The sequence below is a fragment of the Tachyglossus aculeatus genome, chromosome 1, assembly GCF_015852505.1.
Source record: "Tachyglossus aculeatus isolate mTacAcu1 chromosome 1, mTacAcu1.pri, whole genome shotgun sequence".
NCBI lineage: Eukaryota > Metazoa > Chordata > Mammalia > Monotremata > Tachyglossidae > Tachyglossus > Tachyglossus aculeatus.
Genome location: NC_052066.1, coordinates 148,504,271 through 148,516,803, shown reverse-complemented (window position 1 = coordinate 148,516,803; position 12,533 = coordinate 148,504,271). Strand labels below are relative to the sequence as shown.

Sequence of the window (12,533 nt, the reverse complement as noted above, 5' to 3'; positions counted from 1 at the left end):
AGAGACCCCCAGAGAGAGAGTATGCACAGAACAAGCAGCATCGGGTTGAGCCGGAGACTTTAAGTTTAATTAAAGTTTGGGATGCTGGGGTAAGGGCAGCAGAAAAATTGTTCTGTGGTAATGCTGGCAAAAGGAGCAAAGGGAATAGAGAGTATTTTTTTCCCCTAAACTCTTCTTGGAGGGAGAACAGAAATGGGTTTTAGAGGACACGGATGAGGAGAAATGAAAATTCAAATGTAACAGGAAGTCTGGTGGGACACAAAGAAGGACTTTCTGAGGATCAGAATGATAAGGCACCTCAGCAATCTAAGCTGCACCCTTGAAGGAGGTCAAACAAATGACCAGACTATACGGTTGGCTTAGACTTTCACCTCTCTGGAAGCAGGGGGCTGGACGAAGTGACCTCTCGGCATTTATCTCCCCTTGCCCTTAGGATTATTGACAGTGGGAGAACATGATCGAGAGATGATCTCAGCCTTGAATCTGACTGGGCATGGAACTTGTATTTCAAGTAAAATGACTCCTACAAAGCCCAATAGTTCTATTTACTAAGTTCCTACTATGTGCCAAGCACTGCATTAAGTTCTGGGGAAAAAGTACACAGATCAAAAGTATATCAGGTCCCGGGCCTTCAAAGGGCTCAAATCTAAGGATACAGGGCAGGGATTAAAGGGGGTCAGTGACAGCCCACAAGGAAAAGTGGGAAAACAAACACTATAAAGACCAAAATAAATCCCATCACCATTGGAGTTCCATGTTCCTCCCAACCCAGACAGGGCTGTTCACAGCCACCCAAGGGCTACCATTTGGTCAGTCTTTCTCCAGCCTCCAGGACTGGCCCTCTCCCCCAACCACACCCACACTGCCCTCAGTAGCTGGAGCAATAGTCCAGTCTGGGCAGGGGATCGGGAGCACTCTAGTTAACCCCTGAAAAGTAATGATCCTGGGGCAGGAACCCAGCATGGCTGTTGACAGGTTGATCCTGAGCATGCCGGAAAGAAGGGCAAAGTGACAGGAGGACCGATTCCTAGGCTGACACACCTCATGCTGGAGGAAAAGCTGCTAGAGTAAGTCTCTGGCAGGCCCAGCTCCCCCAGCTTCCCCTCCACAGAGTCTGTCCCAGCACTGTGCACCCAGGGGGGCCCAAGGAAGAAAACATAAACTCCTAGATGCCCAAGCCCCTCAAGGGGCTTAGGAGTTTGCGGGAAGATGGGACACTAATAAAGGGAGGGCAAAAGAGAGAGAAGCAGCATGGCTCAATGGAAAGAGCATGGGAGTCAGAGGTCATGGGTTCAAATCCCATCTCCGCCAATTGTCAGTTGTGTGACCTTGGGCAAGTCACTTAACTTCTCTGTGTCTCAGTTACCTCATCTGTAAAATGGGGATTAAGTCTATGAGCCCCATGTGGGACAACCTGATCACTTTGTATCCTCCCCAGCGCTTAACAGTGCTTTGCACATAGCAAGTGTTTAACAAATGCCATCATTACTGTTATTATTATTAAAAGCAGAGCCAAAGGACAGGCAAGAGAAGGGGAAAGTGGGGGAGGGAGAGAAAGAAGGTGCCCCTTCCCCTTTCCTTGGATTTGCTTAGAGCCCTGGGTTTTCTTAGCCTAGAACTTAGAAGATCTATAAGCACACCAGCTACAAAATCACATCATTTGAGCCACACACCCAAGGTTAAGGACAGCTGAAGTGATCAATGGTATTTGTTGAGCACTTACTATGTGCAGAGAACTGTACTAAGCGCTTGGGAGAGTGCAATACAACAGAATTAGCAGACACATTCCCTGCCCATAATGAGCTTACAGTTTAGAAGACAGACATTAATATTGATAGTTTATAAGTATTTAATATACCGATTCATTCAATTGCATTTATTGATCACTTACTATGTGCAAAGCACCGTTCTAAGAGGTTGGGAAAAGTACAATATAACAATAAACAATTGTTATATAGATCCAATTAGAATTAATCTGGGATGGCTTTGTGGAGGATGTGGGTTTTAATCATTTTGAAAGAGGAAGGGGCAGGTTTGACAAGGTCATCTCATCTATGCCTCTTCCTTTAGGCGAGATGGTGTCTCTGAGGAAGGAGAGCCATTGGTTTCCTATGACTATCCACTCCAGGGTGGAAGATGTCAGAATCCTTTCAGCATCTTAATGTCTCATTACTCTGTGACATCTCTCCCTGAGAAAGCCCATATCCCATCTCTGTTTCCCAGCTCTTACCACATCCCTCAGACAGGACAGGAGTGTTGTGGGGAGAAGGGGAGGAAGGGGCTTCGGGGGAAATGTCAGTGCGTCCTAAACACTTAGCGGAAGGGTATGCGTGAAGTAAGCAGCATTGGATTAAGCCTAATTCTATGAGTTTAAGGTCTGGGAGGAAATTTAAAGGGCAGCAGAAAGCTAGATGGAGGCAATGCTGGGAAAAGGAATGAAGGGAATGGGGATTTTTAAAGTTTCTAAAATGCTGTGAAGAGGGAGACTGTAACCGAGCTATAGAGGGGAGATGACAGAGGGTTTGCCTTTCTTGAAAGCAGATCAGTTCTCTCCTGCTGAACAGGGCAGGGACATGCATCCTAACTTATCTGAGAGAAAGTTTCTTTACATTCAATTCTGGCAAACAGTGGCAAGGCTAGACCAGAAACAATCCCCCAGCCCAGGTTTGTCTCTGATGGGGGTCCTCAAAAATCTTCAGTGGCTACCAATCAATCTGCGCATCAGGCAGAAACTCCTCACCCTGGGCTTCAAGGCTGTCCATCACCTCACCCCCTCCTACCTCACCTCCCTTCTCTCCTTCTACAGCCCAGCCCGCACCCTCTGCTCCTCCGCTGCTAATCTCCTCACAGTACCTCGTTCTCACCTGTCCCGCCATCAACCCCCAGCCCACGTCATCCCCCGGGCCTGGAATGCCCTCCCTCTGCCCATCCGCCAAGCTAGCTCTCTTCCTCCCTTCAAGGCCCTGCTGAGAGCTCACCTCCTCCAGGAGGCCTTCCCAGACTGAGCCCCTTCCTACCTCTCCCCCTCGTCCCCCTCTCCATCCCCCCATCTTACCTCCTTCCCTTCCCCACAGCACCTGTATATGTGTATATATGTTTCTACATATTTATTACTCTATTTATTTATTTATTTTGCTTGTACATATCTATCCTATTTATTTTATTTTGTTAGTATGTTTGGTTTTGTTCTCTGTCTCCCCCTTTTAGACTGTGAGCCCACTGTTGGGTAGGGACTGTCTCTATATGTTGCCAATTTGTACTTCCCAAGTGCTTAGTACAGTGCTCTGCACATAGTAAGCGCTCAATAAATACGATTGATGATGATGATGATGATGATGATGGGGGTGACCAGGAGGCTTGGAGGAACCATGGGCTGACTGCCCCCTTGGCAGCCATCCTCAAAGTTAGGGATGGCCCATCCCTGGATATGGGGTCCATCAAACCCTATCTCTGACCTTTTGACAACCCCACATTTCACTCTAGCGGTTTACTAATCCCAGCTCTGCCGTTGGTTTGCTGTGTGACCTAGGGCAAGTCACTTCACTTCTCTGGGCCTCAGTTTCCTCATCTGTAAAATGGGGATTAAGACTGTGAGCCCATGTGGGAAAGGGACTGTGTCCGACCTGATTTACCTGTGTCCACCCCACTGCTTAGTACAGTGCCTGGCACATGGTAAAGCACTTAAATACCACAATTATTATTATTATTACTACTGACCTCTTATCCATGAACTTGTCCAACTCCTCCACGGTACTGATACTGTCAGCCTATCAATCAATGGTATTTGAGTGCTTACTGCATGCAGAGCACTTGAAAGAGTACAATGGAGTTGATAGACCCTTTCCCTGCCCACAATGAGCTTACAGTCTAGAGGAGGAAATGGGCAGTTATATTAACAAATTTAATACATAATTTATAGATATGTTCATAATTGCTATGGGGCTGAGGGTGGGGTGAATACCAAATGCCCAAAGGTCACAGATCCAAGTGCACAGATGATGCAGAAGGGAGAGGAAGCCACCATAAACTTGACCTCTGGTGGGTGAAAAAGTATTTCTTTGGGCTTGTTTTGAAACAGCCAGCAATTGTAAATGTCAGTCCTGTCCCTTGCTCAGTACTAGTCTTCCCAGACTAGAGAGTCTCTTCAGTCTGTCAAAGCAGCTTCATCCCTTCCATCATCTCCATTTCCCTCCTATGGCCTTTCTCCAGCTCTACAACGTTTTTTCTAAGGAGCAGTGACCAGATACCAGGCCAGAGCCTAGACTCAGAGACCCTGTGGTTTAGAGAGCGGCCAAACACACTCTGCTTGCTTTCTGCACCCTTCCTCATGACACCCAGCTTTTTGTCAGCCCGACTGCCACTGCTCACTGAACCACAGATTTGAGGAAAATGTTCTCAGTTGTCTCAACCAAAAGATGATCTGGGTGACCTGCTGGGAGGTCAAGAGAGAGCAACTCTGCCTCAGAGATATTAAGGAAATGAAGAAACTGGCTCGTGAAGGATTAATGGAGGTGAAGGCTTGGCAGGGGGGAGGGAGGAGGAGGAGATAGAGTGACATGGGAATTCCTGCAAATATTTGATGAGGATGATTAAGCATGGCATTCAGAGACAGCATAGTTAGGACTCATGATGAAACAGCAAATATTTTCCCTTGGGTGATAAATGGTGGAAACCCCGGGACTCAGGACTTTGGAAGTTATAGAGAAGTAGCGTGACCTAGTGGAAACAGCACAGGGTTAGGAGTCAGGAGACCTGAGTTTTAATCCCGACTCTGCTACCTGCCAAGAGTGTGACCTTGGGCATGTCATTTAGCTTCTCAGCCTTCTCATCTGTAAAATGGGGATTAAATACCTGTTCTCCTTCCCACTCTTAGACTGAGCCCCATGTGGCACACGGATTGGGCATGATCTGATTATAATGTATCTAACCCAGCACTTGGCAAAAAGAAAACACTTAAATACCACAATTATCAATCTCACCCAACAGCAAAAGTAACACTAGGCTGATGCCACTACTGAACCTACAAGAGGGCAGATTGTGAAGTTGATTGGGTGGACCAGTCTTTGATTTGACATTTCCTGGACTCCTTGGATCCATGACAGCCACTCTCAGTGGCACGGAATGGCTCAGGAGAGTGGCACTGGAGATGTCTTTCCCTAACTAGACAGAGAAACCAGGAACCTGTCCTGGGACTGGATCGCCTCTGCCAATTCACTGTAGGGTTCGACAACCCACCCTGGGCCTCTCTGGAGGGGAGGGTAAAGACCCTCAAAGTTTTGGGGGCAGGAGACAATTACTGCTCCATGCTCTGGACTTCTGGCCCTCCCTCTGCCTTCCCTTTACCCAAACATCTCCATTCAGGTGGCACTTTTCAATCCAGAGAGACTCTAGGATGCTGCAAATTTTAATATTAGATACCATTATATTATACTGGAGAGGTGACATGATCTAGTGGAATGAGTCCAGGCCCAGGTCAGAGGACTTGAGTTATAATCTCTAGACTGCAAACTCATTGTGGGCAGGGAATGTGCCTGTTTACTGTTATACTGTACTCTCTGAAGCACTTAGTACAGTGCTTTGCACACAGCAATCCCTCAGTATGATTGAATGATTTGTTTCACCACTTGCCTGCTGTGTGATGTTGGGCAAGCCACTTAGCTCTCTGTGCCTCAGTTTTCGTATCTGTAAAATGGGGACTGAACTCCTATTCTTCTTCCTCAGACTGTGATCCCCATGTGGTACAGAATTATCTTGTATCTAGTTCAGTGTTTGGCACTTAATAAGCATTTAAATACCACTATTATTACAACTAGACACTTTAGATGGTGAACCCCTTGAGGAACAGGAACCATATTTAATCCCCACCTGTGCATCTTCTCCCAGTGCTTAGCAGAGTGCTCTGCACAAAGTGCTCAGTAAATGCAATTGATTGATTGCTTTTACAGAGGCACTTGCTTCTCTAAAGAGAAGGTGTGTGGGGGAAAATGAGAACTTTTTAGAAGCACATGGGGGAGGGGAGGAGACTGAACACGAGCGAGGGAGGCAAATCTCTGTTCTTAGACATCAGCTGCTGTGGGATCTTCAATGGCTGCAGAGGCGGCAAATGATTGTGCAACATATCATCCTAAAGATGGCCCCTGGGTACACCACTGCTCTTCTTCCAGGCCATCTGACCCAAAATTGTCCCTGGCCTCTTTGCCCACTCAGACAAGAGTATATCTCCTGTCTGAGTTCAACCACCAGAGACCTTTCAAGGCCCTGCAGACTGTAAGCTCCTTTTGGGCAAGGATGGCATCTGCCATCATCATCATCGGTATTTACTGAGGGCATACTGTGTGCAGAACACTGTACTAGGTGCTTGGGAGAGGATAATAGAGTTGGTAGTTCTCTGCTCAGAACAAGCTAAGAGTCTAGAGGGGGAGAAAGACATTGATATAAATAATATATAAGATATGATTTATCAATATGTACATACCAACTCTACTGTAGTGTACTTTCCCAAGAACTTAATACAGTGCTCTGCACACAATAAGCGCTCAATAAATACCACTGACACTATTAGGCGTGATCTCCCTAAAATCTCCCCTGCCCCTCCCCAATCCCTGCCCCCTCAACTCTTCCATCTTTCCCAGCAGTATATCTAGAGGAGATCTCCTGCCCTCTTTCAAATTCCACTCTCTCCACCTGCACATCCGACCCCATTCCTTCACACCTTATCAAAACTCTAACTGCCATCTTCAATGGTATGCTCTCCAATGGCTTCTTCCCCACCACTTTTAAACACACCCATGTCTTTTCTACCCTAAAAAACCATCCCTTAGCCCCAGGGCTCCCTCCAGCTATTGCCCCATCTCCCTCCTACCTTTCCTTTCCAAACTCCTTGAGTGAGTTGTCTACACCTAGTGTTTCAAATTCCTCTCATACAATTCTCACCTTGACTCCCTCCAACTGGCTTCTATCCCGTTCACTCCACAGAAACTGCCCTCTCAAAAGGTCATCAATGATCTCCTTCTTGCCAAATCCAACAGCTTCTACTCCATCCTAATCCTTTTCAACCTTTCAGCTGCCTCTGACACTGCCAACCACTCCCTTCTCCTGGAAACATTATCCCACCACGGCTTCACTGACACTGTCCTCTCCTGGTTTCCCTCCAATCTCTCTGGCTGCTCATTCTCAGTCTCTTTCACAGGCTCCTCCTCTGCCCCCGTCCCCTCCCCTGCCCCTCACTCAGAACTGTGGGTGTCCCTAAAGGTTCAGTTCCCCCCCCCCCCCATTCTCCATCTACACCCACTCCTCCCACTGAAATGCTCACATGGCTTTAACTACCACCTCTATTTGGATGACATCCAAATCCACATCTCCAGCCCTGTTCTCTCTCTTCCTCTGTGCAGTCTCACATTTCCTCCTGCCTTCAAGATATCTCTACTTGGTTGTCCTCCTGTCACCGCAAAAATGTCTAAAAGAGAACTTATCTTCCCAATCACATCCTGTCCACACCTGACTTTGCCATCACTGTGGATGGCACCACCATAATAATAATAATTTTGGTATTTGTTAAGCGCTTACTATGTGCAAAGCACTGTTCTAAGTGCTGGAGCACTGTTCTAAGCGCTGCAACCTTCCTGTCTTACAAGCCCTTAATGTAGGCATTATCCTTGACTCCTCTCTGTCATTCAACCCCACATAACCAATCCATCACTACATCCTGTCGGTTCAATATTCACAACATCGCTAAAATCCACCCTTACCTCTCCATCCAATCACCTATCCTCTCCCACCTTAATTACTGTATCAGCCTCCTTGTTGACCTCCCAGGCTCCTGTCTCTCAATTCCTGTGCATACTTCACTCTGCTGCCCAGATCATCTTTCTCCATAAACGTTCAGGCCATGTTCCTTCACTCCTTCACTCCTCAAGAAACTCCAGTGGTTGCCCATTCACCTCCACATCAAACAAAAATTCCTTACTATTGACTTCAAAGCACTCAATCAGATTGCCCACTCCTACCTCACCTTGCTATTCTCCTAAAACAACCCAGGTTGCACACGTCATTCCTCTATTACTAACCTCCACACTGTACCTCGATCTGGTCTACTTTGCCACGGACCTCTCGCCCACCTACCGCTTCTGGCCTAGGACGTCCTCCCTCCTCATAACTGACAGACAATCACTCCCCCCGCTGCCCCCTTCCCCGCTTCAAAGCCTTATTAAAGGCACATCTCCTCCAGGTGGCTTTCCCTGCCCTTTTTTCCTTTTCTTCAACTCCATTCTGTGTCACCCTGACTTGCTCCTTTAATTCATTCCCTCTCCCAGCCCCACAGCACTTATGTACATATCTGTAATTTATTTATTTATAATAATGTTTGTCTCCCCTTCTAGACTGTAAGCTCATTGTGGGCAGGGAATGCATCTGCTATATTATACTGTAGTCTTGAAGTGCTTAGTACAGTGCTCTGCAAACAGTAAATGTTGAATAAATACTACTAACTGTGATAGATTTCAAGCCTCAGTGAGGGCCAGGAGGACACACAAGAATCACATATCCCAGCACTTAGAACAGTGCTTTGCACATAGTAAGTGCTTAACAAATGCCATTATTATTATTTTCCTGGAGCAAGATATCTGCTCGGGACCATATGCCAGTCAATAAATTGATGATATTTATTGGGCACTTACCCTGTGCAGAGCACTGTACTAAGCACTCCACATGGGGGTTCCATTAGGTGCCCCGGGGTTTGTGTACCACTCGTCATCCTACCTGTAATTGAATTTAGGGTCCCTGTCCCCATCCTTGATTGTAAGATCTTGGAAGGCAGGGATCAGGGCTACTAAATTTTCTGTACTCTCCCAAGCTCTTAGAACAGAGTCATGCACAGAGTAAGACTTCAATAAATATCGATCGATCCTGACTTTCATCCCGACCCCATCATGCAGCCTCCCCAGATAATGGTAACCTTAGCATGTCTAGATCGAAGCTGGGGAACTGTGAATCTTCAGTGTTATGCTTCCAGATGCCCTACAAGTTTGAAAAACCATAATGACTTTTCAGTCTCAAGAGCTTCTAAGAGGCTTGGAAGTTACACCTGGGAGGTTAAAGAACTTTAAATTCCTTTTCTTCCATGGTGAAGTTGGAAAAAAAAAGTAACGTCACTAAATTGATGGTTTCACTAAAATCTGTTAGAGTTGGGCAGTGAACCTTTCTGAGCTGTTTCCTCTGTGCCCTATCCTTCTTGCTCACATCACTGACTCCTGGCTGCCTCTTCCCTCTCAACCCAAGTTTTCCAACTTCTACAGCACCAGGTTAAACTCAGCAATCATTTAGGGAGGTGGATGGGAAAAGTTGTGCTTTCATCAAATGGCTAAAAGGTAAGCTCTGCTGTGTGCTGTGCAGAATACCTCATTAAATTCAGAAGCAAAAGAAAATTTGGATTTTCAAAGTCAAAACAAATGGAGAATGAGAAAGTCATGAATATTCAACTCAGCTTGATCATTTAGTTCTGCGAATGAGCAAGAAAAAAAAATGGTAGTTAAAACTTTAGCGTTCAATGGCCCCGCTTGACATGTAGAGGCTATAATCAAAGCTATAAGAGTATTTCATAAAAAAATGGCTACAATACTTAATTTGTTTGCAAGACACACAAAAGCAAGCTCCCCCAAAGCAGACACAAATTTGGACAGGAGATGGGCCAACTTTGATGTGTAGAAGAGGCAACTGCTTTGCTGAAAACACAAAGCTGCGTTTCTGAAAACTGGTACATTACGAGTTATGACAACAATTTCTTTTTTTTGTCACCGAGTCAAGCTGTATCCTGGTAGTCAAGCAATCAGACAGCATTTGCTGACAGCACAGCGTTTCACAGAAACACCCCCCACCCCCACCTCTGGGAATTGGATGCCTGGACCATCAATTTCACATTTCAGAACCGTGTCGGGAATTATCGATCCACTGCTCGTATTAAAAGCATGACACATGGTCCCATCAGCTTGGGAATGTGGTCAGGGTCTCTAAGGGACCACCCTGTACCTAATAAAAACATGTGTCAAATAGCCCTGTTGAATTAGCACGCCTCCAGAACACATCTGCCGGCATAATCACATTTCATTTGCTCTGATCTTTAAACCCCCTCCTATGTCAGGCGCAGAATTCCCGGTAACGATCTGTCCTTTTCACCTGAAGGAAAATATCGCCCTCCGCCCCAGCTCTCAGGGCACTAAACAGATCTTCCCTCCTACTTCACCGAAAAGAAACGGCGGGACGTACCTTATTTTCTCCATGTCTGCAGCAGAGGCCTACAAGAAAAATCAAACAACAGATTCAACGAAGGAAAACAATCAGTCGGGAGATTTAGGCATAGTTAAGGCTTCGCGAACGGCTCTCGACAAGTGTCTTGGGGGTGGGGGGCGGTCGGCTTCCACGTCTGCATTAGCAGGAAAGAGGCCATTGACAAATTAAGTCGAGAAGAATGCAGCACGCTGCAGAAAGCCCCCGGGTACCCAGAAGCCACGGGATGACTCAGTTGAAGCGTCGAGGCGGGCCACGAAAAAGCAAGTAACAGGTCCTTGTGCCTGCTGGCTTCCGTACAAAAAGTTGCAGCGCACAGTGGGGAAGGGAGGCTTGGCATCATTCACACTTCCCCTAACGGAGAGCGCCCGCGCCGCCCATCCTCCCCTTAACCCTTCCCCTCCCTGGCCGGGGGAGCCGCCCTCGGGGCGGGGATGGGAGGGTCCCGGAGCCTGCAGCCCCCTCCGCGGTTAACCCTTGCGAGGCCGCGCGGAAAGCCGCCTGGACGATAATTGCCCCCCGTGGATCTCCCCCCGTGCGTCCTGGCTCGCCCATTTACCGCATCCCCCGAACGCAGCATCCTTTTTAACCCTTACGTTCGGGGTTGCCATGGCGACACCAGGGTAGCCGAATCCGCCCCCGGGATTTTCCGGGGAGGTGTCTTAAGTGGATCTCGATTCTCCTTCCTCCTTCACCCCCCAACCCCTTACACGCACCCCTCCCCCAACAGAACAAGGAATCTCTTAACCCTTGAGAGTCCTCCCCTGCCGGAACAGGGCTTTGAACGGCTTTCACCAGCCCTAGGATGCCTCTCGCTTGACTCCGAGATGCCAGATCCTCCGAGTTACCTCTCCGGGCTCTCCCATTATTCCCGCTCGAGGTTTCCATTTATTAAGCTTTCGCAGACAGAGACGGGGCTTCCCCACCTTTTCTCCCGCCTCCTCTCGTTGGAGGGGAAATGTAAAAATCGACGGACCGGGATGCTTTGGCCAAGGGCCGACAGAAACAGCCCACCTGAGAATGGGGATGGCTGGAGCCCCCCTCCTTCCTCCGGACTCGCGGTTTCCCCCTGCTCCGAGGACCCCGGGGTCCCGGCCCGGGAGGCCGAGCAGCCCCACCGGAGGTAGTGATTCACCGTCTAGACATCAGCGCCCCCCGGCTCCTCCCGAGCCGGAGAAAAACCTTTCGGTCCCTGGACTCCTTTCCTTTCTTCCTTCCTTCCCCCCACCCTTCCCCAATTCTACCTTACTCCTCCTTCCTCTCCCCTCTATTCCCTTCCCCTCCTGGACACAGTGCTCTCTACTCAAATCTTAGCAACTGGCTCCTGAGAACTCTGGCTCTCTCCCCTACCCAAGCAGCGGATCGGTAAACCCAGGACACAAAAATAGCATTTCTTTTTTTTTTTTTTGGCTACTCACCCTAGGGAAGCAGCTGGGGAATTAGTGAGAAACCAGCCTGGCAGGCTGGGATTTTACCACCCCCAACTCTCTCCATGCGAACTAGGCAGGTTCCAGGGAACGGAGGACTTTTTCTCCTTGTAGAAAGAAGGTATATTGGGGGAGGGATTCCTTTTAACGCAAGAGCGAGGCAGGGAAGCTGGCGTCTCTACCACCCTCGACAGTCAAATGAAGCCATCCTCCAGCACCTCACACCGAATTCAATTCAGTCGTATTTATCGAGCGCTTACTGAGTGGAGAACACTTTACTAAGCGCTTGGAAAGTACAATTCGGCAACAGATAGAGACAATCCCTTCCCAACAACGGGCTCACAGTCTAGAAACGGCGAGGCCTCCTGGAGAAAGGGAAGGGAGGGGCAGAGAGTGAACGCATCCGATTCCCACCTGTGGGCGAAGCAGCGCTCAGCAGAAACTCCAGCAAACGCTCTTTCACCCTGGACCCGCGCCCAGACTACGAAACCCAGTGAATTAAGCAACCGCTCTCCACCTGGGCTAGACCAAAGCTGCCACGGGGACGGTGGGGGGAGAGGGAAGGAGCGGGAGAAAGAGAGAGGAAGAAGGGGGGGGGGGGGAGAGTGGGAGTGAAAGAGAGCCTGGCAGAACAGCTGATCTCAATTTCAGCCAATCTGTATTTCAAGAAACTTCACTCAGTCCTCTCCCTTCCCTAGCCCTCTTCTCGGACCAGGAGCCTGGCAGTTCAGCCATATTCGTTGCTCCTACAGTGCCTGCCCAATACAAAGTGAGACTCTGGGTCCATTGCCAAGGAGAGTTCTCATTCCTCCAACAGGGAACGTG

At 48.2% G+C, this 12,533-nt stretch overlaps 1 protein-coding gene across 4 annotated transcripts in view; it reads right to left on the bottom strand.

The window, feature by feature from the left end:
• Positions 1-12,202, bottom strand: part of BEGAIN (brain enriched guanylate kinase associated) — a 167,845-nt gene extending 155,643 nt beyond the window's left edge. The window contains exons 1-2 of one of the 4 annotated variants that reach the window (XM_038750991.1): positions 12,123-12,202; positions 10,261-10,289 (exon numbers count right to left, since the gene is read on the bottom strand). In XM_038750991.1, coding sequence (XP_038606919.1) covers positions 10,261-10,274 — 14 coding nt within the window. In that variant the 5' untranslated portion in view covers positions 10,275-10,289; positions 12,123-12,202. Of the gene's footprint in view, positions 1-10,260; positions 10,533-11,295; positions 11,359-11,699; positions 11,856-12,122 lie in introns of those variants that run through there. The other 3 variants (XM_038751000.1, XM_038750982.1, XM_038751010.1) reach the window with 3 other exon arrangements.
• Between the last annotated feature and the right edge of the window lie 331 nt (positions 12,203-12,533).